The sequence below is a fragment of the Neodiprion fabricii genome, chromosome 2, assembly GCF_021155785.1.
Source record: "Neodiprion fabricii isolate iyNeoFabr1 chromosome 2, iyNeoFabr1.1, whole genome shotgun sequence".
Taxonomy (NCBI): domain Eukaryota; kingdom Metazoa; phylum Arthropoda; class Insecta; order Hymenoptera; family Diprionidae; genus Neodiprion; species Neodiprion fabricii.
In genome coordinates this window covers 4,368,235-4,393,510 of record NC_060240.1, presented here as the reverse complement: position 1 = coordinate 4,393,510, position 25,276 = coordinate 4,368,235, and the positions used below count along the sequence as shown (strand labels likewise).

General features: G+C 43.9%; 1 protein-coding gene across 1 annotated transcript in view; it reads left to right on the top strand.

Annotated features, from left to right (window-relative positions):
* The first annotated feature begins 1,598 nt into the window (after positions 1-1,598).
* Positions 1,599-25,276, top strand: part of LOC124176895 — a 60,792-nt gene continuing 37,114 nt past the window's right edge. The window contains exons 1-2 of the mRNA XM_046558731.1: positions 1,599-1,625; positions 15,393-15,485. Coding sequence (XP_046414687.1) covers positions 15,462-15,485 — 24 coding nt within the window. The 5' untranslated portion in view covers positions 1,599-1,625; positions 15,393-15,461. The remainder of the gene's footprint in view (positions 1,626-15,392; positions 15,486-25,276) is intronic.

Here is a 25,276-nt window from a genome sequence, read left to right as displayed (position 1 = left end):
ACACTGATATTCCTTTCGCTCGAGCTGCATGGAGGTATAAGGTATGAGTGACGATGATTGGAGAATCTCGCGTCAGCTGTTGGCCCCCTCATTCCGGTCGAGAAATCGGTCACCTTGACGCGAAATGGGAAATGAAGCGACGGTGGTGTATATCGCGGAGGATGGTCGCGTTTTTTACGCTACTGCTCTTGATTCACCTCACTGAAAACATGACCACTGCACAGACCAATGGTTTGATCTTGTTGTTGGTATAACCCAGCGCTCGTGATCCGCGTTACTTCGATCCTTCACCTCCTCCTCGTGCCTTTTAGAGATGCGCTGGTCGTAATATACCACGAACCTGCGGTTCGCCACAGCCGCGGTCCGTCGAATGGGTTTCCATACAGACGTCATTACGCGTACCCCGATCGATATCGAAAGTTTGATCGAGGCGTGGGCTCGAGGAGACGCATCATTATCTACCCTCGGCGTTACACATCTCGAACTCGCGAGGTTTATAACACCGGATATTGGTTTTGAATCTGATAGCCGGTCTCTTTTACCCAACAACAGCTTTTATCCCTCCTCCCAAACGTGGCATATTACGCTCTTCGCGATCTTCAACGATTAACAAGTGGCGGAGCAGTTTTGACTTGAAGATCGGTGTTTTCAATATCGAGTTCGACGAGCCTTACAGGTGCTTGGATTGGCAGGCAACGGGACTAATTACGCTTCTGGCAGATGTAGCTGCTCAAGATTTATCCGAAAAGCCGAGCTTTCCCCGAAGCGGATGGTTCTTAATGCCTCGAGACCGCCCTTAATTACAATCCACTCGTCGAACGGGCGCAGGCACCTATCAGTTATATTCTTTCATTCTCTGAGCCTCCGTATGCATATATGCAAATAACTTCTCCGTGCCCAACTAACCGCCCTCCCCCTCTTCCGCCGCATACCGCTCCAGCTCCGATATGCCATTGACGTCGAAGGAACAGAAGAAGAAGAATAAGAAGAAGATAGAAAGGAGCGAGGAGAAGCTGAAGGGACAGACCGTCCGATACACACTCAACCGTGCAATCATCGTCGTAGGTATCGTTTGCATTAAATAAGTACGTGATTGCTCCGAGCTTCGAGGATTTAAGTCTCACAATCAGCGAAGAGGGGCGAAGCAACGGAATTTCAAACCCACTGCTCGGCGGCAGCAGCAGTAGTTGAACTGGTGTTCGTGTGTCCGTCTCGATCACTGATCTCTATACCAACACTGGATTAGAAGCCCTAAAAAACCGACACCAGTGCTGCAATACCCAAAGTTGAACTAACGGGTCACGTGAGTCACAGCCTATCGCAAACAAATTCAGTCACATGGTTCCGTCACTTTAACCAATGACGTACGCAGTGAACCACGTGACTCGTTAGTTCCATTGAGGCTATTGAAGCGCTGGCGTTGATTTCGTCTGCTTCTAATCGACATCCAGTCAGTACAGAGACCAGTGGTCTCGATCATACGCCGACTATTTTGTCCTGTAGTCCGTATTACAGTAGGTACAGTGAAAGCCAACGTGTCCTCCTCGCACTTTCGTTGGATCTTCAGTTTTCCTTCTTTCCTCCTTTGGCGTCTTCTATCACGAGGGCATGTTCCCTCGGCTACGGTAAGTCGATCCACTCTACGGGTACCAAGGCGAGGTGCATGTGGCTTGGTGAATCGGCCATATGCTAGTCCGCGCATCATCTGTCCCGTCCAGCAGTGCTACAGCATATGTCAGTGTATGTGAGCTCCACCTTACGTATATTTATAAACGCAGAAGTCACGCATGTCCCGCGCGGTCATCTTCTTCCATGGACTGAACGCCGTCTCTTCGGGGTACGATTACATGTAACACACGCCGTGATCATCCTTATACACCCATATCCAGTCGTCTTTCTCCTTTTCTCTCATGCGTGGGGAGCCTGTCCTCCTGCACCCGTAATTTAACCCCATCAATAATCAATCTCTCGGGACCCTCGGATATCAATCAGGAACTTTCATGGAAATAACAGCTGCCGCATGTTATTCTCCACGCGTTGCGTACCCTCAAGACTTTTCAACTAACTTCCGGCGAACATACGTATATCACCAACCGCAGTCAACACTCGGTCACGAACTTCTTTTTCACTCTGGTTCTACATGCTCTTGCCGAAATTTTTTGGTCTCACATCGTTCCATCTGTACATACGTAACACTGTGAATCTATAAGTTAATCCTACCTCCTTATTTTCCTCGTACAAATTTCCGGTAACGGTGACGTTGTCAGATGGAAGGAAATAGCTACGGGGCTAATGGCGTGCGGTATAAGAAGCAGAATGCCAGGGTATCGGCTCAAATGCAGGTTATACGACTTATAATATAAAATCCTGAGGCCAGCATAAGAGTTCGCGTGCGTTTGATCGCATGCCCTCGAGGCTCTTTTGATCAGGTGCAAATTGTTCGGGCTCCGTCGATACTTGCATACGCATACATACTGTATACATGCACGCGCGTCTGCAGTTTCTATACACTTCGAATTTTAATGTTGTTGGATCGTAATTCTTCGGACACTGATGTACCGCTACCAGAACCCAGTTCGCAACCCATACTTGATATAAAAATTCCCGGGGGTAGGTTGTAATAGTTTTGGCAATGTAGCCCCATCAGTTTACTGATTTCGTAGTCGGTGTCTTTGGCTGAATCAGATACTAAAAAAAAAAAAAAAAAACCAATATGTATGTATAAATCCGTAAGGTGTACACATAAAAGTAAGTAAACAACTGTTAAAATAATTGGTAGCAGTCTCTGAATATTATCCTATCTCCTCCAGGTTTTAGGACTTTTTTTTTTTTGTAATATTTGTCGCAAATATTTGGAGTGGTACCATAAAAAAAAAAAAAAAAAAAATTAGCTAAAACAGGAACTACTCTAACATGTAGGAACGGCGATGCATGGCAGCCACCTGCATCCATCCATCCATCCGTCGGTTCGACCTTTGCCCCGTGGAGAGAGAAGTGAGAGGAAGAAGGATCTAGGGATAATATATTCGCGCTTTTTGCAAGTAATTTTCGCTGGGCGGTGTTGCGTTGATTACGGTCGTTCATCGCGTTCGCCTCCGTTCCGTTCCGCTCCGAGTCTCGGCTCTTCGCGGTCCCACCTGGACCCTGGGCCCCGGATCCTGCGGGGCCTGTTAGACGTACTCCTGCAGGTTTGATCCTCGTCCTGCCGCAGGAGGACGAAGGACCCGCAGTGGCCCTCGCCTTGTGCTTGCAGCGCGTCCTCCGCCGAGTCTAATTTGCGCCCAGCAGGGGCGACGCGAACTAATGTCTCGCTATATACCTCGGATGTATTCACCAGATCCAACCTAACCTTTGTCTTCACGCACGCCCGCGCTAACGCGCATTCATCATCCGGCTCTGCGCGATAGGCCCGATTTGATAAGGATTTCCCGCGGTTTCACCTCTCGTCTTTCAGTCCGCGTAACGCGAAAAAATCGTTTCGTCATTTTTTCCTTATGGCGAGATGCAAAATAAAAACGAACCCCATGTGCCAAATGAAAATTTAATTGGCGCTCCAGAATTTTTGTCAGGTTTTTAACTTCGCTGACAGTCAATGTCGAATAAAAATTGAGACGACCAAAGCAACAGATATGCGAAAATCCCATAATTCCTTAATTCTTCTCCTAGTCATTATTTCGATTCACCATTTTGAATTAAGAAATTTTTAAGTGGCATAGAAAATACCAAAAAAAAAAAGAAAAGAAAAGAATATGGTAAAGTAAAAGTTACGGATGTACGATAATTTGAAATCTATGTGGACATTCTACTCCCAGAGTTTTCACCACACATTTCACGACACCTTTCTAATTTCTAAAATTATTACCAAAGACGCGGGCCGATGAATGTTACCCTGGGATCCCTGATGAAGTGAGTAACGACGGGTAACCGATCAGCGGCTAAGTATTTCGGAGACATAAATCTCGCCGGTAGTAGCTTGTAGCTTCTCAAGGGGGGCCGAGAGCGAACCCGTAAGGCCGAGCAGATTTGCTCCCTTTAAAATAATCCCCGGTATTGGTTTTGACGCTGCCCTCCGGACACCCGGTGTAAATCATTCCCGCGTTCGCGGCCCACGTACCTACATACCTGCGTTATATGGTAGGTACTACACGCTGCATATACCACCGTAAGGGCGCTCCCAGAACGGCTCGTCGAGAGCGTGAAAAAAGACGAGGCCCCCTCATTATACCGACGCACAGCAGCAAACCTTCTGAAAATCGAACCGAAAAGATTTTTGCGCTTTTTTTTTCGTTGCACGCGGATGGTTCGTCCCAAATTTAGGAGAAATTGTTTCACACGTAGTTCGAGTTTAACGTTTAATGTGAACCCGATGACGAGAAACCATGTAATTAGAAATTAATTTCAGGGTTTATTATCGTTTATTAACTAGCTTCAAATTGTTTCATCAATTTCACTATCTAGTGTAACAGATACGTTTTCATAGTTTGACTTACATGAAAGGTATCCCAGGTCGATATACTCGATTTGATTTCTTTTGTAATACGTTATAGTAGATCAAAAACTAAGCGGCGTGTATTTTGTTCTTTTTGCCTGACATTAAACACTGTAAGGGGGTAAAACCACCATCCAAAGTGAGGCATGTCAAAGGGTGATTTGGCAGTTGGATATTTTTTTTTTTTTTTTTTTTCAACAGAGAAAATTACGTTTCTCATTTCTCGTTACGAGAAAACTTTTTCAGTTGGATTGGCTGAAAAATATTATGTACTTGTGGGTGAAATTGCAAAATCGCCCCTTGAAGGGTGGTTTCACCCGTTTGAACTACAACATATTACAAAAAAAATTAAATCGGAGAGATCGAAAATTCTGTTGTATTTCAAAGGAAATAATTTAAATAATTACTGTGTGCTTGATGCATGATTCCGTGTTTGTGCCGGTCAAGTCGCAATTGATCCTCCATAAATCGACAACGGTGTTGATTTTTATTTTCATTTCTCATGCGTCGTTTCTCCATTTTATCTCTCGACTGCACTGCACGGCGCATCGCGTCGGGGGTTCAAGCGAGTATATAACACGTGAGGAATAAAACCTTTATTTCGTGAGGACTATATAGCAGCGGGTGCTTGAGGTTGCATTACTGCATCCTGGTGCAATAATGAAGCCATCGAGAAGACGCGCAGCAAGAATTGTAGAGACGTTCAAGAATATCCGAGGCTCACCCGATGCGCAAGTACAATTAGAGATCGGGTAAAAAGGTATCCGGATAAACAACGATCGTCTTGTAAAGGAGCTTCCACAACTTTTCACCGCAATGAAAAAGGAATCGCGTCTGCGGTGATTGTTGGCAACAAGTTACTTTCTGCGCTTTTTGGTTCCAGGTTGGACAGTTGATCCGTAGCTGAATTTTTGATTGTAGGGGTTCTCGATCCTCGGGAACCTAAATCTGAGGTCACTTTTGAGCATGTAGCCGGCGTTTTGAGAAGACAGCAAAATGCCATCGTCATACGTTGAATAACGTACGCCATTGTGATTTTTGTTGAATACGCGTGTAACTGAACAACTTTAACCTCAGATTTGAGTTTCTGAGGATCGAGAAGCGTCAAAAACGATAATGCAGCCATATCCCGATTAACTTTAATTCAGACCTATTTTCACCCGATCAAATCCACATTTTCAGAATTCGCATTAGAGTGAACAAGTGTGTTCGTATATTAATTATCTGCATGACGCAATTTGAGACGGTAATTGCGTTACATTGGTTACAAAGTGCGAGTTGATTGATACAAGTGATCGGGTTCCAAGGTACGGATAGTGCATAAATTGACACCAAGATAAACGGTGGCAACAGCTGCCGGAATGAATTCAGCCGAGCGATAAGCTTCGATCATTCTTGTATTGCAAACTTGCTGCCCACCAGGCAGGAATGTTCAACACTGTGATTTAATTTAACGACCGTATCGATCACGATCGGCGTGGAAAGTTGCAAAGTTTTTACCCCGCCTGCGTGGCGGGTGAGAAATAGAAATCGAAAGCCACCAGCTTGTACCGGATTTCATCGATTGTAACCGATATCGCAACGTGCAAGGTCGGCAGCTTTTCGCAAGGCTGCACCGGTTCGTACAGATTTCATGATAACCCTTGACGCGATCATCGATTAACACTCGGCTTCTCATTCTCCCGCGGGCATCCAACACACGTGGAATTATCAACGCGAAACTTGTAAATATGAAAAGATTAATCACGCCTCAGATATACAAGTTAGACCGAACGCGTCGCGTTCCTTCGTAAAGTTGTGACTCACACGTTTGTACCAGTCGCCAATCCGTGGCTCCAAGTGTGACATGGAATTCTGATCAAAGCCGCACTGTGTGAGAGATAAAATAATTATCAACAATGGCGTCGAACGTCTCGTGTACGGTGTTTTCTTGGGAGGTATAAGGGAAAATGGAGCTCACGGAGATAATAAAACACAAACTTTTACTCGAAATTACAAGAAAAGAGGAACACATTAGGCTTAATAGTAAAATATAACTCGTAAAATGCGATATTAACTCTAGAAACCGTAAAAATCACTGCGTGCAGAGTAAAATCTGCTACATTTATACTAAAAAATATACTATACATTGGTTTTTGTTTCACCAAAAACAGTTTCGAGTAAAATCTGCTCGCTTTCCTTTCTCCTCGAGGCGGCCAAGACCATCGAAGAGGGTAATAATAGCAACAACAACAACAACAACAAAAACAATAATAATAATAATAATGATTATAATGATTATAATACGGGACTGAAATAGGCCAAGAGTGTTGTCTGTAAATCGGTTATCTTACACTTCGAATCTGTAACAATCCTCGAAGATCATCTTATTACCGCAGTATACGGGACGAGAAGAAAAGATCGGGACCGAGTCACCTTAGGCGGAGCTGTTATAAGAATAATGCCCAGTTTAATGGAGGCGCGGGTTCTCAAAGTGATCGAGATAACGCCCGAAGCGTTGAACACCCACGCCGTACGGTCGTATTATTGAATTCCTTTTCTTTCGGCGAGGAATTCTTTTACCGTAAGGTATATTATGTGTCGCATACCTTCTGCACGCTGGACGATATAAATTTCACAGAAGATTTTCGTGAGATTTGAAAGAACTTCGTTTTCAGTTAGCGGGCGGGGTTGGAATTCCCGAATTTTAAAAGTTACGAAAGCGCCGAATTCCGAGATTTTTGGTGGCGAAACTTAAAGTAAAGATGTCAAAATTTTTGAGAAACATCAAAGTTTTGAATGCTTCGAAACCCGATGCTCAAAGTTCCGAAAGGGCAAAAATGAAAGACTTAAAAATTCTGAAACATCGGGATTCCGAATGATCGAAGATTTTCACTGCCTGAATTTCTGGCTTGGTGAAATTTCACCACTTTGATCTTTCTGTGTGTTGGATTTTTGATATTTTTATGTTCGAAATCCTCATCGTTCTGATTTTCGGGTCATCTGATTTTTTACACCAACTCGTCGAGTACACTACGCTCTTCTACACTATCCAAACTTGATTTTTCGGAATCTTGCATTCCGGAACTTTGCGTCATCATTGTTTCCGACCGTTCAAAACTTCGTTGTTTCCTAAAAGTTAGATTTCTTTACTTCAAGCTTCGCCACGAAATAGTTTAGAATTAGGCGGTTTGGAAATTCTTCAAATTCGAAACTTTAACCGCGCCCCAGAGTCAGTGGTCCACAATGACGTGGAACTTAATGGATAGGAAAGATGAAAAAATAATTGTTATTCCGTCCGCGCAATGCGTCCCCGTGTAGCGCTTGTTGCTTCGAGATATGCAGGTACCTTATACCTTGTATACCTACATACGTCGAGCGATAAACCTCTCAATTAAAATTAAATGGCGTGCTACGAAATAAATATATTCATAGAACATTTGCATATGAAACGAGGCAAGCTGCTATATAGGTGTACCCGTTTCGTGTGGGGGGATCGAAATTTCTTCCCTGTTTAATGAGAGATTAAATTAGCATGATTTCTCGATATGTATTAGGCAGGAACACATCACTCGATTCTTTTCCGAAAAGGCTTTTCAAATCGATTCATCGTCAGCTAATTTCTTCACCTTCTTGAGAGATTATTTTTTCTCGATAATAATCAAGACCTGGTCTAATATTTTCTAACTATAAATTTTGAGAGGTCAAAATTACGACGGAAGTGAAGCGATGTTTTATCGAGGAACAAAAAAAAAAAAAAAAAAAACGAACGTGATCGGTGAAAATAATGGAGAATATAAAAATCAACAATTTTTGATTAGATGATATATAGTAATGATTAGCCGTATTGAATAAAATCACAACTAGTAGGTAAAAAGAATATTTATTAAACAATTGTTAATTTTTCTACAGGTAAAAACTCACACGATATTCCGTGGTTATATATTGAATAAAAATAAAACCCTGATATCTAGCACGTGAAATAAAAATTTCACCCTGAAATTCTGCCTTGGAAACCGAGAATCTTGAAACACAAAGCGGTGTTCCTGAAGCGATCAAAGATGGAAACATTGTCCGGTCCTATTAGCGAGCTGATTAGCTGTCGACCCTGATGCCGCTTGTACATTATACGCTTTGCTCGAGCCTTGCCTTCTTTCGATCCACCCGGCGATAGATATCTCGTACACCGATCCCGGTGCACAAAACACGAACTCGTTGTGCATGTTGAAATTCAACCTGCGAGAATTTCGAGATATCAAAATTACCGAGTGGTTATTACGATTGAAGATCGACAAACACTGTTGTTCGTTTTTTTCCATCACCTCCATGAATCGCTTCGGTGGTCGCAATAAAATGTTGCAACAATGACGAATAATGAATGTTTTTCGCCATTAGAATCAAAAAGTGCAAAACTGCAGAGAGATTTTGATGTTTTTTCTCAACTGTTGATTCTACGATGTTCTGCACGTCTTTTTGAGTCCTTCGGGCTGTAAATCAATGGGGAGAGGCTCCTGTATGAACGATACTATTCTGAAATGAAAAGTTTCAGCCTCCAAAAATCCATCCACACCAAAAAAAAAAAAATTCACAGCTAGCTCTTTTTAATTCTTGCCAAAATTCACGTCGGTAAATAAAGTATTATAATTTCTTTTTCTTGGAATCTCAGAGCAATTATTTGGCTAATTTTGGTATTTGCAACTAAACATTTGAGTCACCTCGAAAAATGAAACGTGTTTATGAATTAATTTTTACTAAAAATAAAAAAAAGAACGCTTTTCTCGACGATTGAAACAGCCGACACGTATTTTGAGTACGAGTTCTACATTTCAAATTTTGATTGCATTCACGTAACTAATAAAAATAAAAGAAAAATAAAACAGTTTTGTTAGATAAAATTTTCTTTCTTAGAAACCAGAACGATATTTCGGATTTTATGAAAAATTGCCTACTTCCTCAAACATTTATCGTAAATGACAATTGAACAAATTTCAGTATCGCATTTAAATCACTTTTATTCAAAAAATAATAATCAACAATAAATTACAAACGTAAAAGGATTGATAAACAAAGTTTAAACATTAATATTTCTCGTACTTCTTCCATGTTCGTACGGACTTTTCCGTATCAAACCTCAAACGTAATCTCCCATCATGCTCTCATCAGACTGCCCCTGATAACGTTAATAACGATAAGGTCCATCACATCTTGATGAAAACGTTCTCCTCGTTCTTCTGAATGAGGCGCTCACATTAGCCATAAATAAAAAACTTGAGTACTCATTTATCAACGTAAATAAGAAAAAATCAATCTTTACAAGTAATAAATGAAGATTTTCGTTAGTATTCGATGCATGAGATCAAAGTTTGTTTATAAAAAAAAAAAAAAAAAAAAAAAACAAATAGGTACAAGAAGGCTAGAAACGGCGCCTCGAATTCAAGACGTCGCTTCCCAGGCAGCACGCAGCTCTCGGAAAGACGCTCTCGACAAGGTACAGCAGGGCTATAAGCTGCGAGGCTGCAGCCAGGCAGGGCAAGGCAAGGCAGCTGGTTTCGTGTGGCCTGGCGGCAGGTGAGCGTCCGGCTACCGACTTGCCGCTGTCTTGTTGGACGGCGAAGGTGGCCTAATCACCATCGCGCCCCTAATGACGCACACACTCCTTCCCCTCCGCACCGCCGCCGACGCTCCGGCCTACGCGTCCGAAATTAATTTAATTGGTAATCCATTATTTATCGTGAAGGGAGCAGAAGCAAAAGACGAAGAAGAATAAGAAGAAGAAGAAGGAGACGAGGGAGAAGAAATAGTGTAGTAGGTACCTCGGTCAAGATTGGTCAGATTTTCGTTCGATAATGGTTCGTTAATTCCGAGATTATCGACAGCTTAGTCCGCACCCCGAGGGTTGTATAAAAAAATCGATCGTTTCGCGTGCATTTTTGATCAGGTATATCGATTACCGATTATACCGATGTCTCGTAATTTACCGAAGAAAAAGACCTCGTCCTTTCTACAAAGTGTGCGAAGGTGCGCCTGAACCTCGCGGACTACAAACTGGAACAAAAATTCATTTCATTCGATATCGCGATCGAATTTGATCAAATGTTTATCACGAATTTCTGATTCATAGGTATCACGATCGTTATGAAAGCAAAAATAAAACAGAATTATCGTAAAGTAAATAATTTCAAGTATTCAAGATTTATAAATCTTTAAAAATACAAATATTGCGTTAATTACCGGAGATAATCAACGACTTCGCGATGCAGATAATTTTATACAAGAAATGGATCAAGAGGAATTCGTGGACGGATAATAGGAGAGAATAATCACCTTGCTCGGCGAGTATAAATCGAGTGTTGCTAACCGTGTTCGAATGTAGGAAAACGGCATTGCCGAGATGAAGTCATTAAACGAGAGGGTGAAACGCGGAGGCTAAAAACAAGGCGAGGTGAGTAAATCGATCGAAGAAGCTAAAAGACAAGTAAAAAAAAGGTAAAAAGAAAAGAAAATACCCAGTCGAAACGGCTTCCTCTCTCGAATCGCACGCCGAAGCAAAACTGGCAAGAGAAGCGCCATACGTGCAACGTGTTGGTATTTCTTTATCTTCGGAATATTTCCGATCGCTGAGGCTCGAAGGGTTTGAGGAAATGATACCGCGATCCTTGGTCCGCAGAACGCGAGGTGAATCGGTTTCGCCTTCAAGTTCTGCAGAGTTGCGAGTGCGTTCAAAGAGCGCCGCCGATAATTACAGAAATATGTGCGACCGAGGCGATTCCGCGAGACGCTCTTTTGCCGCCCTCCTCCATCTTCCGTCTCATTCCCCTTCCTCTTTGGGTCCGTGCAAAAATAAGGGGGTGTGATGATGTCGGATTCTTATCGGAGGAACGAAAACGCACTCCTCTGTCGGAATACACGGTTATTTATTTACCCCGCTGCTTATCGCCACGGTGTAATCTATAAACGCCTTGTTCTCCGTCTCCCTTTTATCCCCTCACCCCCCCCCCCCCCCCCCCCCCCCCCCCCGCCCTTCCGAGTAAGTCGCATCCACTGCAAGTCTTATCACCGATCTAGCGGATTACAAGGACGGTCCTGATCGGTGGCTGTGCAGTGAGAACGGTTGCAGAAGTAATCAACCCCCTCTACGATTAACGATCTTTCAAACTCTTCCACGTTAATTTTACCCGCACCTCGTTGTTGTTTTTTCGCAAAGGAAAGACCGGAACGAACCACTTGTACAATTCGTGACCAGGTATAAGTATAATACGCAAAGCTGACAAGTCTTACCGTATTTCTATTGCATAATATATGAGGCTGACTTTAATGACGTGCGATAATTGGAGTATGGATTGCAGAGATATAAGATCGTCGTTGTAATTGGGTCACGTGACGTGAAGTCGAGGGTATAATAAATGATTTGACCCCCCCCCCCCCCTCTCGTATACTAAATTGGTAATAAACGCAAATTGAACCGAGAAAACGTGCTCCGAACGTTTACTTGAGCAATTTATCGAGTGTCCAGTACTCCTCCGACTATCTTCCTACCATTCGCCTTGGCACATCGGTGCCGCGGTACTCGGGGCGTTCAAAGCGTCATATAAATATGTATTACGTGCGTATCTAGGTGCTCTCTACTTGCGGCCAGAGGCCGAAGAGCCTCGCGGCCTTTCCTTCTATCTTACGTAGCTACCTAACCTGCATGTGTGCACCGCAGTTGCGGGCTGCCTGGAAACTCGTAAATTAGGTTTCACTGCGTTGTTAAACGTTGTTTGTGGTTAATTTAGATTCTTAGGTGCTCTTACCCACCCCGTATCCTATGGCATGGCCCGCGAACTGAGTTATTCAAATAACCGATGTCGGGACCGCGTGTAATTAGCCGCCGGCTCGTCTTGCGTCTGCGGAAATTAACCGAAGACTATGAAAATTCGAGCTTAGTTCCTGTCGTTTGTCGATCCTGCCGAAGCTAATCGATTCTACTTCGGAATCAACACACCTTGAAATAGAGAATGTTCAATTAAATTCGCCGCTAAAGTGTCACCTGAAATCCGATCAAAATTACGATAATTTGCAAATTATCTTTTTCTCGTCTATTTTTCTTCAAGTAAACATTATACATTCGCCAGAAATAAGCTCGGCAGAACGGAGGCTAAATTTGATCTCTGCGTGCGGATAAATGAAGTGGAATATCTGAAGAAGGAGAAAAAAAAACGCGCTCCTATAGAGAAGATGGATCTCCATTAGGCTGTAATTGCATGTTATTACCTGGAGGCCCATATGGCACATTATGCTAGGTTGAAAAATAGATTGTTTCTGATTTCCTCCGTCACTCCGTAACACCTGTTGGTTCGGCTGCGCCCTGAATTCGGTCAGTTTACGTACTTCGTGTTCTTGGAGAGGAAACTGATCGACGCGGTTACGGGTTGGGAGATGCAGGGATAATCGAGGGTTCAACCAGAACTCAAAAATCGTCGAATAAATGAAAAATGTTTGGTACACGAATGGAACATAATCAATATGCTCGTGTGCGGCGAGCATGAAATATCGCGAGTTGCGAGGTGCGGCATATTATTTCACGATTATTTGCGCTAGTGCGCATGTGAGAATCGTATAATATACTCAAGTTACAGATTTATATGGATTCCGCGACGTGTAGACTCTGTGTATGCACCCAAGATATATAATTGCTGCTTATATCCTTTCGAAAATTAATTCAGAGGTCGTCGAAACTTCCTTTAGATTCATACGCACACAACTTTCTCTTATACCGCAATCAAGCGAATATACATATATATATATACGGGTATATAATCGTACCTACGGAAATTGAAATTTCTAGCTGTTTGCTTGGCTGTAATAAATTTTCACTTAGCTTCATATTTCTACATGCATGTATAACTATTTTTAAATCCGCGTGTAGTACATGTTCGACGGACAAAAATAGACGTGAAAAAGAAAATCCAATCCTTGGATCGCCGATTAAGCTTTAATCCACAGGCGAAAAATCTTTCGCTTAAGGTAGTCTGATGAGGTAGGAACGGGCTCCGGGTATAAGGTGGGTGCGTTTTATCTTCAATGCATTCTCCTGCGGTCTGCCGAGAAAGCACCCCCAGCGTAAATCTCCACCCACCATTGCACACACATGCCATGGCAAAACGAAGCCATGCCGCGTCGCTTTGCGTGCAGGAGAGTCGTGTTTATGTATATCAGACTAGCCCACGTTGCGTTATAATTCTATGGGACGCGGATATCGCTCCATTTCACTCAGTCGCGCCCAGAATAGTCACTGCGATTGGTTCGTCCAGACTCTGAAATGATCGATTAATCTCACTTCTCAAGTTGGAATCCATTGCAAAGATAACGAAGAAAAAGAATCGGGTTCCTTCGGAATCGTACAGAAGACATCGAAGATGGAAGCTGAGGGTAAAGAAATCGGCAGGGAATTAAACTGTCTGCTGAAACAGAATACCAGAAGAGAATAGAAAAATTGTTACACCTCAAACAATGCGTTCTATGAGTTTACTGCAGTTCTTAATGCAACCGCGGCGACGGGCAGATCGATGAAATACGACGTAAGGATCTCGTGTCGCCAAGACTTTAGTAGTATCGTAAATATTTCGCTCCCTCCTTTACAACCGTTTCATAACTCCACTCTGAAACTGTCCGCCCACGATATCTGCCGGCGGTCGAAAGTCGGCGCAGGGCTTCTTATTGTTACCCGCAGCTTGAGAGGCCCGTAGGTAATGGGTAATATACGTGTAGGTATACCCGATGCCTGCATTTGTACATATCCACACGCAATGCACACTCCTCGACTCCAACAACTTGTACCCCCCTCTGCACACATGCTTGTCAAAAGAGGGGAAGAAAATTGACGGGCGTCTGTCAGTCCACCTTCTATCGTTTCAAAGAACAACCCCAACAACCGACGGCAATTGCTAATTGTCAGCCAGCAATCGGAGCAACCGGCATTGGCGAGACGATCAACCTTCTTCAACGATGTTTTGGAGAACTCTAGTGCGCGTCAACCCTGCTACGAGAACTGGATCATGGTTTCAGGAGTCCAAGAACACTTCAGATGTTTGAAAAACGCAGACACATCAAAGGACATTTTAAGTCCTAGGTACCCGAAAATGATGGTCGATACGAAGTGACTTGAAAGGTGCGGAAGAGACTCTAAATCGCAAAAGACTTCGTAGTTTCACAGTTTTAGTTAATTAACTTTGGATTCGATGAGTGAATGGGATTTTCGTCCATATCGTATCGATTTCTGGGCAAAAAGAGTTTTCGCGGTAAGCGGGACTGCAGACCGGGTGAACTTGGGTGACCCTGCGACTGGGTGGGGAACGGGATGTGGGCCTCCGGCATAAGGTAGGCATCTTTAGTCAGGTGTATAACCGCGTTGATACCCAACAGACGTAACTCCACGTGCGGTCAGGTGAGTCGACCACGGCAGGCAAGCAGGCAGGCAGGTAGGTAAGTTCGTTCTCATGGTGGACGGCCTAGTCGTAACCTCCGACCTCGACTGCCACAACTTATTACCCCGCACCCGCTATACTTTCTACAATCTGACTGCATTCTCAACTAGATAGATACGCGTGTTTAACTACGAGTCTTGTATGTGTGCGCCCGGTTAATGGATATGTGTATTTAATTCACCGCTGGAATACCTGATCCTGACGTATGAGACGGATCCACGAGTCCGATACACCGATTTCTCGATCCGATTCTCTGCACAGCGCTTCTTGAGTTCTTTGAAAATTATTCCGCGGAATTGTATTCGACAATATTTCGACCTCCGGCATAAAACAGAACGTGTTCCGTTGAATTTCGAACGAATTTTTTTTCTTAAATATGCTGTTTTATTATACTTCCTTTTTCAATTTATACTGCTATATCTGTTTCTTCTTACGTGATTTCACGTTATTCACAGAAGCATGCGTGGAATGGAGAGAACTGTAAAGGAGCGCCGACCTAGACTCGGAATTTCTGCAACAATGCCGCTATGAATTCTGCCAGGGATAAATTGGTAAGTGAGTCAACAGTGAGAATATTTTATACTACCAAACAGACTTTACATCACGTCGTCTTGAAGCATCTCATCTCTTGGAAAGATCATTGAATTATAGTGAAATCAACAGGCCACGCGTTGAACAAAAAAAAATGAATGATAATAACGTATAAGAGTGAAGAACCATCACGCAATTAACAGCCTGAAGTAAATTCTCGAATTTCGTGATTGGATTGCCGCCGGTTTACGGTGGGGTGAAGAATCTCTGGATACCCTCGTCGTCTCGGGAGGTCGAGGATCGCGGTGACACCGGGACCGCCGGTTCGTCTTCTCGGCGAAGGTCTGGGGAGGTGAAGGAAGATGCTGGAACCCCAGGAGCGGCGGTACCTTGGCTCAAGGAAGGCTTCCGCGTATCGCGTTGCGCGATCTTGTCACAGGTAGTGATCGTAGGCTACGCGCCCTGGCGAGACGAGGCGAGGCGAGCCGCGATACGATCTCCTCGACTTCGTCCACAATGCCAAACATATTAATTAATATATACGAGGGGACAATGGTGACCCTCCCCCCGGATCTCTTGTTCACCTCGTACTTGATTGCAGTTCATGCAACGCACCGGCAACTGGTATCCATCTGCCTACGGGCCGCGAACACTATCCTAACGGGACACGCGTCGTTCGACGAGTCATTGTGTCTACTCACGTCTCGTCTCTAACTCGGTATCTGGAAATTGCGAAATTTCGTGATACACTTCTGGCATGCGAATCAAACTCGAGTCGCGTCGCGGCGGTGAGAGTAGGCACGCTGTAAAGTAAATCGTACCATAGTGTTGAAGTTGACAAGAAGAACAATTTCGTGCTCAATTCGGACACTGAACATCGGACAGTGTTGGATCAATTGATACCAAATCAAAGTCTAGGTAAAGAAGTCCAACATTTCAAACGTCATTTTGAAGCGTTGGAAATTCAATTTCAGATGGTGTTGGATTAAGTGATACCAAGTCAAAGTCTAGGTACAGAAGTCCACAGCGCATTTTTCTGACAGTGTAACTCGAGACCGACTCATCGTGTCACATTGGCTTGGAAGCAACTTTGGCAATGTTCGTATCAAGTCTGACTGAAGGATTGACGAATTTTCAATACTCCAGTCTTGTATTTTGAGAAAATTAAGAACCGTTGCAGTGAATGATGCATGTGGGACAACATCTCGGAACGATGAAGTGACGTGAGACTTGGCAGGAGACGGCGTGAAGATATATATCCTGATCAGGCGTCGGACACACGAATGTATATCACACTTCCGTAAATCGAATCGTGATCTCGATCATATCACGCGCGGATTATTATTGTAAAATTCAGCATCCCGCGGTACGTGACCATAAATCACGACGATCGACGCCGCGGATCGTCTGTATTACTGCAGGCGGTAAGCTCGATTTCAGATCGCAAACTACAGATTAGGCTAGAAATATGTCCGCCCGTCTCCCCGTCAAGTCGCTTTCGTACCTCGCGGCCTCAGGATTCATACCGCTGGCGAAGAGGATCAGAAGCATCACGCGATGACCAATGATTTTGTAAAAAAAAAAAAAACAAGAATTTCTTACGTACAGTTTCACCGAGACGAGTCGGAGCTTTGTTGAACCGACGGGAATCGGACTACCTTGGGTACTGTTTGGGTCTTTATCATCGTTTAATCATCTTCGTTGTGTCCCCACAGCTTGGAGCAAAGACGTGCGTCATTTGGCTCTTTGGGTTTCTGCCCGTTCATTGTCCTGCGCTTTCTCAAGTCCTCAGACCAAGCCCTACAAGCTCGCTCTCCCACGAGTGTCATGCACCCTACCGGGTGACAAGTCGGCAGATAGCTGCACAGTTCTCTCCGTGTCTGCATTCTGCTGCTACTGCTGTGCGTGTGTAACGTATCTACCGACACGGTCACTGCAATTGCATCGTGAACGCGGACATCGACCAAGAATTCACAGCAAATGAAACTCGGATGAGGACCGTTCCTGGTTTAATTTGACAGGTGTTGATCGTGCCGATTCATTGTCTCCAACGTGTAAGTGCGGCTGGTTTCGGACTTTGAGAAATGACTGGTTGACTTTGGTTTCTGTTTTACAAGCTGATGACAGAAGCTGATACAAAAGAGCGAGGGGGAGAACAAAGTGGAGCAAGGGTCACGGCTGGAAGGATTCTCTTGAACCTTTTATGGGGTGGTTTAGACGTACCGCTGTTGAAGTCGGGGTAGTTGAGGTGGTATTCTGAATTGCGCCTGTCCGTTTGCGCCTCTCTTCCTTAGTGCCCGTAGCCTCTGGCCTCACCTCGAGGTGGCGCGCCGGTATGTACTGCATAAATCTTGCTTAATGATATCAAGGTATGTCGAGTGACGCTATCTCTGCTAGGCGACTTGTACACGTGAGAAAACCTCCGAGCCGCGACGCGACGCGAGGCGACGCCTCGAACCCATGAGATGATCATCTTCCATTCTCTGTTATAACCTCCCCTGCATCACGCTCGCGTTCAACTCACCTATCCGCAGGATCATATCTTACACCGAGCTAATCGCTTCTTGTCCCCGACTAGCCTCGGCCTCGCGCGCTCCGTACTCCTTATCGCGATTTTATCCAGCAGCTTTTGTGTATAAACGTGTTGCAAGCTTGTCGTAATTGCGCGCACGTCGATATAACGAAGATGACGAAGAATAATGTGCGGCCCACTGTCAATCCGGTTCTTGCATTATATGAAAAATAATACCATTTATCCCGTACAATGTGAATTCCATCGCAGTCTTCTCTTTTCAACATACTTCCCAGACCGTTCCAGGCAAATTGTTGTCGGCTTGAAGCGTTCAAAAAAAAAAAAAAACGGAGGGAGTGGGGGGGAGGGAGAATTTACGAGCCTCGTGATTACAGTCTAAAAGTATGTAAGCAACAATGTGAACCGGACTCGTTGCCTTAACTGCCACCTTTGACATCGGTTATTTTACCGGAAGAACCGAGAGAACATGCTTGTAAAGACTCCAGATAAAAGTCGTCTACGTGTCTTATGCGGTCATATATGTACGTATAAACTTTATGCGACACATCGCTACCGAAATGTGTATCTCATTTATCCTTGCTTACAAATTTCGTACACATGGTATACATAATGTTTCTTTCGGGAGCTTCACCGTGCCCGTGAAAAAAAGATAAAAGAATTCCTCGTCTCTCGACGGGATTGAATGCATAAATTTAAAACATTTTTTTTCACACCTGCTTTGAAGATGAAGATAATTTTTCCTGAAATAGTCCGACGTAATGCCGATTGAAAAACAGAAAAATTATTTTTGTTACACATTGCATAGATACTGTAACAGATAATATCTTGCATAAATCGCAGATTGCATTTCGCCTATTCTCGATCATTTATAAACGCTCGGTGTAAGCCGTACACGACGACGTTGTATAAGCTTGAGGAGGCAAAAAGGAAGAAGAAAAAAATACAGCGAAGAAATGAAAATAAAAAGAAGAAAGTTGGACGTGCCAATTTGACCCGGTAAAACTGCAACATACTACCTACTGGATATAATGATGTGCGAAAGCGCTATTCATCATACCCACAGGATCTTAACGCGATGCTCCGGAGTCTGAAGAGCAGAACAGCTGATTGTAAGCGTCGGGGATCCAGCTGCTGACAAGAGGTAACGAACGTTGCTACATTGTATGTATCATCGCTCTTGCTCAACCATCGCAATTGGCGTTTTTTCTTCAAGGAACCTTTGGCTTTCGACCGTATGAAATCGAACGCAGCTTTTTCGCAAAATCGATTTCAACATTTCCTCGCACCACGTAACCGATGACGTTGCAAGATTTTTTCCTTCCCCATCACACCTGCGATTCGCGATTACACCCGTCTGTACAAACGCAGGCACCGTTTACACATCTTTTCTACACATGTTAGAAAAATTCTGCCTCCGATATACGGGCGGCGCAGCTGATGGCGCATTTTCACTCTGTAATACGGGTGATCTTCGTTGCGCACGAGGTGCGTACAACGTTTGAATTTTCGCAGTACCTAACTGACATCGGCGATAAGTCATAAACGTTACAAGTAACTCGGGTCTGCGATATTTCGATGTAATATAATTGTTACGTGCCCGAAGGATCGGCGCGCAAAGTGCCTTGGAAGAGGGGTGGCTGTATCATCAAGGACTTCGCATCCACCTGCGCTCCTCGTGTTGATCTACAAAACGAGGTGTGGGCGTTGTTGCGTGCTGCGCTGCACGCGTGCGGATCGAGAGATCGCACCTTGGCGAATTTCATTTGCATCGTTAATTAATTAACGATTACCGCGCGTCAGGAGTGAAGGATTCGACCGATTACACCGGCTCCTTCGATCCCTCCCTGCAGCATCCGTGATCGGTATTCGCGTAGTTTTTTTTTTCGATCGCCGGGCATAGATCATAGACGGTGCGATCGATCCATCGACGGACGATGCCGATCGCGGAAGGATGGAGTCATTATATTCGAGCAGCCCCGAAAACGCGGCTTCGAGCTTCCTGCGCGCGGCTAATCGAGACGATCCACGTTGGAAAGAATTTGATCGATGTCGAGAGTAGGACTCGCTGCTCTTCCCGGTCCGGTAATCGAGCGCGTCTATTATAGTCATCCCGGGGAATGCGTACGCTGTTTGCCTCAACAAAAGGTTACCCATTAAACCTCGCGCAGAGGCCTGCCGACCTTGTTCCTGACGGGCTTGTTGTTGTTACACCATCGATTAAAAGAAACGAGATTTCACAACAACGACGGAAAGAATGAAGAGGAAAAAAAAAATAAATAAATAATGCTCACCAAAGATATCGATAGAAATTATTATTTCTCGCGGTGCACGGTTTACCAAAGATTTGTTTTCGCTCAAATTTCGAAATCATGTGAAAATTTTTTTAATCTCTCGCCCACGTATTGTGCATATACGTACGCTATTTGCTTAGGATGAAGCGTGTTGCAATCGGTGTAAGATCATCGGGCTTCGTTGTTAGGACGTCCGGGCGCGTTCTCCAAGATGGCTTCTCCGAACGGCGTGATTTGAGATTTGAGACAGAACTTAGAACGCCTGCCGAGGGCCAGCCGAGTCAGTTCTATACGTACAATAAGTGATTTTTAATGGCTCGCCCTCGCGCTCTTCGGTGCTGCCGGTAACTCTAAGGCCGTCCGACTTTCGGTTATTTAAATATTAAATTAAGCCGGGACTTATCGATTATAACATATCGATAGAACGCCGGTGCTTCCAACTTCCATGCGCGCGTTCAGGTACCCGTGTGCATGCGAGTGTTTTCGTGGTATGAGATACCTACGTAGCTGCCAGCGAATAGCGCTGAGTTGTGATTACATTGTTGACCGTGAATAGAGCTGTCTGCAAGAGGCATTGTACGCTCGGAGAAACGCCTGTGTAGACTTTATTAGTTCACATAATACGGTGTGTGTGTGATCTTGTCCTCGTGCAGCATAATGCAATCGCCCATTGTGATCGCTCCGGACCGCTCGCAACATCGCGTTTATAACTTACCCGTGCAATCCCACAGCCGAGGCGCAAGCTTGTCGCGGTGTTCACTTGTGTTTCAGAAATTTGCCAATCCCTCCGTCGACCGCGAATTTTTCATCGTTATTTTACCAAAATTTTAAACGGGATAAAAAATAAAAAAAAGAAAACCCACTGTTCCCGCGGGAACTGATCGATCAATTCTGTCTCTGTTTCAATTGCTGCAAAAAGTGAATAAACAATTGCGAAAATACTGGCTTACGCGTGCAGATTGTGAGAAAAATTTCAACGAGTTCCGCGTGATTCTCGATGTAGAGGTTTTGAAAATTAATGCGCGGAGAGAATCGGTATTACACCTGTAATACATGGATTTCGTGCACGGTAGCGGTGTAATTTTTTTTTTCTTCTTCTTCTTCTTCTTCTTCTTCTTTACTTTTCCTCTTTTTCTTCGTTTTCGTATCTCTTCTTTTTTTCTTAATATTACCTTCAGGTGCGCGTCCGTCATGCCAGATGAACACGAGGAACAAACACAAGCGGCAGCACGTGCTCAGGGAAGCCTTTCAGCTTAAAATCTCTTAACGCGGCTTTTACCACGAGCGTTTCTTGTACAAATATAAGGGTACGCGCACAAGTACGCGTTTTATGGAAATATCAACGCGTGCACCTCCTCTCCTCTCCTCTCCTATCCTCCCGCGTTACAACATCTATATACGGGTTATACACATATATATATATATATATATATATATATATATATATATATTCACGTGCACGTACGAGTATATGTCCCGGTATTGTCGCATTGGCGGAATGTTAATTCTGTCACGTGAAATCGTCGCATAGGTACGTCGTACCTCTTAATTTTGGAGAAAAGAAGCAGTCGTGGTCTGACTAAATTTTAAACACAGGTATAATAAGGAACATTAACCTGTCTCTATACATACTGGTACAAAATGTAGGTATAGGCACGTTTGTTGAGCATATAACTACAGTTTTCACGTTTTTTTTTTTTTTTTTTTTTTCCTCCCCGACATTCTTTTGTAATGCGATACTTCACCGCTCTATAAACAATTACTTGCATTATTTACACCTCGCGTGAACTTGAAGTTCCCTGATTAATTAATATGCCTATAAAATCACCAACGAGGTTATTATTATCTTTCGATTAGTTTGAAAAAGAAGCAAAAACATATATCTAGTCTTGCCTAATATGTACGGCGCGATATTCCTCGAAACATATAATTCCAACATTTGTGTTATAACGAAAAAAAGTCCATCCGGTTTCTTGATCTATGCTGCGATTGGGTTACTGAATAAATATTGTAGTAATATTTGTTCAATATTTACAGAGACGTGGGCGTTTCGGTTCACGGACCGCCTCGTATTTAAGTGTTTCTCCGCGTTGAATCTTTTCGTCTCTCTCTTTCTTTTTTTCCACGTTTTCTTCACTCCTATCCAATTTCCAAGTCCCTCTTTCTTCTGCCGAAAATCAGGTTGTGTCAATTTTCTTTTCCTCGTCTTACTTCTCTCTTGTTATTTTATATTTTATTTTTTTTTTCCCCCCTCTTTATTCGTCTCTCTTCGTCACTCAGGTGGCACACGATAAAACATTTCACTTACAGTGAAGTGTGTTGTTTTTTTAACCAGTTCTTCATCGTTCACCGGTCTCGATGACATTTGTCTTCGACAAGAGCGAGAGAGATGGATTCGCAGCGAATTTCATATGCATACCGTATAGGTGTAAAGAACGATTATGTTCTCCGTTTATAAAATCGGTATCCGCAACTACGACATCACAGGTAGAATCGTTACTCATGCTTCTTGCTTGACACGCAACTTATAGTAGGTGCGCGACTGATTTACAGGAGGATATGCACTCCGGGACGTGCGTGATTCTGTATTGTGTTCGTACCTCGTGGACCTTATAATACTCGGAAATCTAACGTCTCAGGTACTTCTCGCTTTCCTATTTACTTCTACAAACGTACGGACGGTGTGAATTACTCGGCAATTATTTACCTCGACTCAATTTTACTTGCAAATTTATCAGGAATCTATTTTTTACTACATGCACAGTGAAACATGTTAATTATTCAATTGAAATTTGGTCTCGTTCACGACGAATGAAATACTTGGCTCGATTTTATACAAAAATTTATTTACACCTGCTTAGGTGGGTACGGTTGAGCGGATCGTTATATTCACGTTGCGATTCGAAGTATTTATAATGTATTACAACTTTTATTCACACGCGAATATAAAATTTATATCAGTCAGATGATAAATCTTTCCGACAGTTCTTGCTGCACACGCATATATGTATTACTTTTGTATACAAATGAATCATGCATATATTTTCATGCACAATAGAAACTGACGCAGACGTTATGTAGACTCGAGAGTACTTGGGGCCGTTTTAATCCAGACAGCGTTAATGCTATATTCCTGGAGCAAAACCTCGTTCACCAGTGTTATACGCTCAGTGCTGCACAGGCGAGACATTTAAATCACCAAACACCCACGATCTGGCACGTGCAATTGAACGCGAACACGCAGAGTGCAGAATAAGCATATCGAGAGACGCACCAACGCAAAAGGCGTACAGCCCTGTTAGACTCTTATTTAAAAACCGATCTACAAACTCGATCCAACGACCGGCGCCAAGCGGAGCCATGGCGTTGGAAGCGATCAAGACCGAGACAAATTCAACGCTAGATCGAAAGTATCCTTCCACGAGGTAATCAAGACACTAGCTAACGACGGCCACGAAGATTTGCGATAGTAGTTGCGATTGAGAAGTGGAAAATATGCGAGGTGTGTGCAATTGACTTGACTGGCACTTGACATGACTCGATCATCCGTGACGAAGTAAGAGACAGGAACCGAGGCGAAAAATGAAAAACTCGAATCGGCAACCGGGTCGAAGATGATCGGAGGACCCCCAAGGATTTTTAGTCCCGGAGTAACCTGGTCCTCCTACTCCGACCTGGTCCTGGGTGAATGGCGCGTGGGTGAGGGTGCGGTTCGTGTCTCAACGAAATAAACAAACAATGCCCGCTTGTCGTACGATCGGCCCACACGTGTTAAACCCTGGACTACGACTGCTAGCCCTACACAACTTGAGGTTATACCAAGGTGTACACCTCTGGCTCTAACTCGAGGACGGAGGCCGGCTAGCAGTCGGCGAGCGACCGAGGAACGCCGCATGACAACTACTACAGGGACCACTGGAACCACCCGCGGTTCCAGACCTCATAAATCCATATGTAGAAATTGTTGCGGCTTATGCCAGTGATTTGTAGTCATTAACGTATGACTAGCCTTCTCAATGCGACAACCCTATACCTGTCCACGGTACGGCTTTCTGTTGTATCTGTTATCGAACCTGTACCGCACTCCCGCAACTTATTTCAATCAGATGAACAACTATATTATTTACCGTGCCTACTGCCCTCTACCGTATTTGCACCATTCCTCGCGGTTTGTTCGATCGGAGACACTTGGTCCGCGCCTTACACACCTCAAGGACGTTCCAGTGATCAGCTAATTGGAAAATAGTGAAGGGCTTATGCTCGATAAATCTTGCGATACGTGGAAAGAATCATACATTCTATGGACCAGTGATCAACGCAGGGTCTAATCGGGAATGAAAAATTACAGGGTCAAAGTGTTTTTCGCAATCATGATAAAGCATGTACTATGAAAAGCTTCTGGTGAAGCTTTCTGCAGTTACTCTTGAAGTAAAAGAAGTCAAACAAACACGGATTACATACACCAGTGTTGTGTAAAGAAAAGAAGAACGAACTGTCGACCATGTTTTATATTTTATCTCCAGTGATCATTTGTTTGATCCGTCCATCAGGCCAGCCGATTCCTTGTATAATCGGTACACCTTTGACCCTTGATGGATGGTAGTAAAGTCGCCAAGGGGCAGGTGTGAAGATGGTGAGACGGACATGGCGTGAGTTCAAAAGGCAGCACCAAGGTATGTTTCGCAATGAAATAGAAGACAAGATTCGTTGCTCGACTTGCACATCACCTTGGTTCACGTGGCTCTGGTTGGTGATAAAAAAAGCCCTCAATCATCCGAGCATAAAACAGTTACAAAACGGACCGACGGGTGCGCATAACACGGACGTATTACATCTGTCAAATAAAGAATCATATCGGGATGAATTTCAGTCCAAACACGGCGCCGCTCGCTAACGAAACGACGCAGACCTATTATACTTTCTTTTGATTTCAAATCGCGTCCAGGAGTGGATCGTGTCCGTGTGTGAACGAAGGATGGTAGCATCG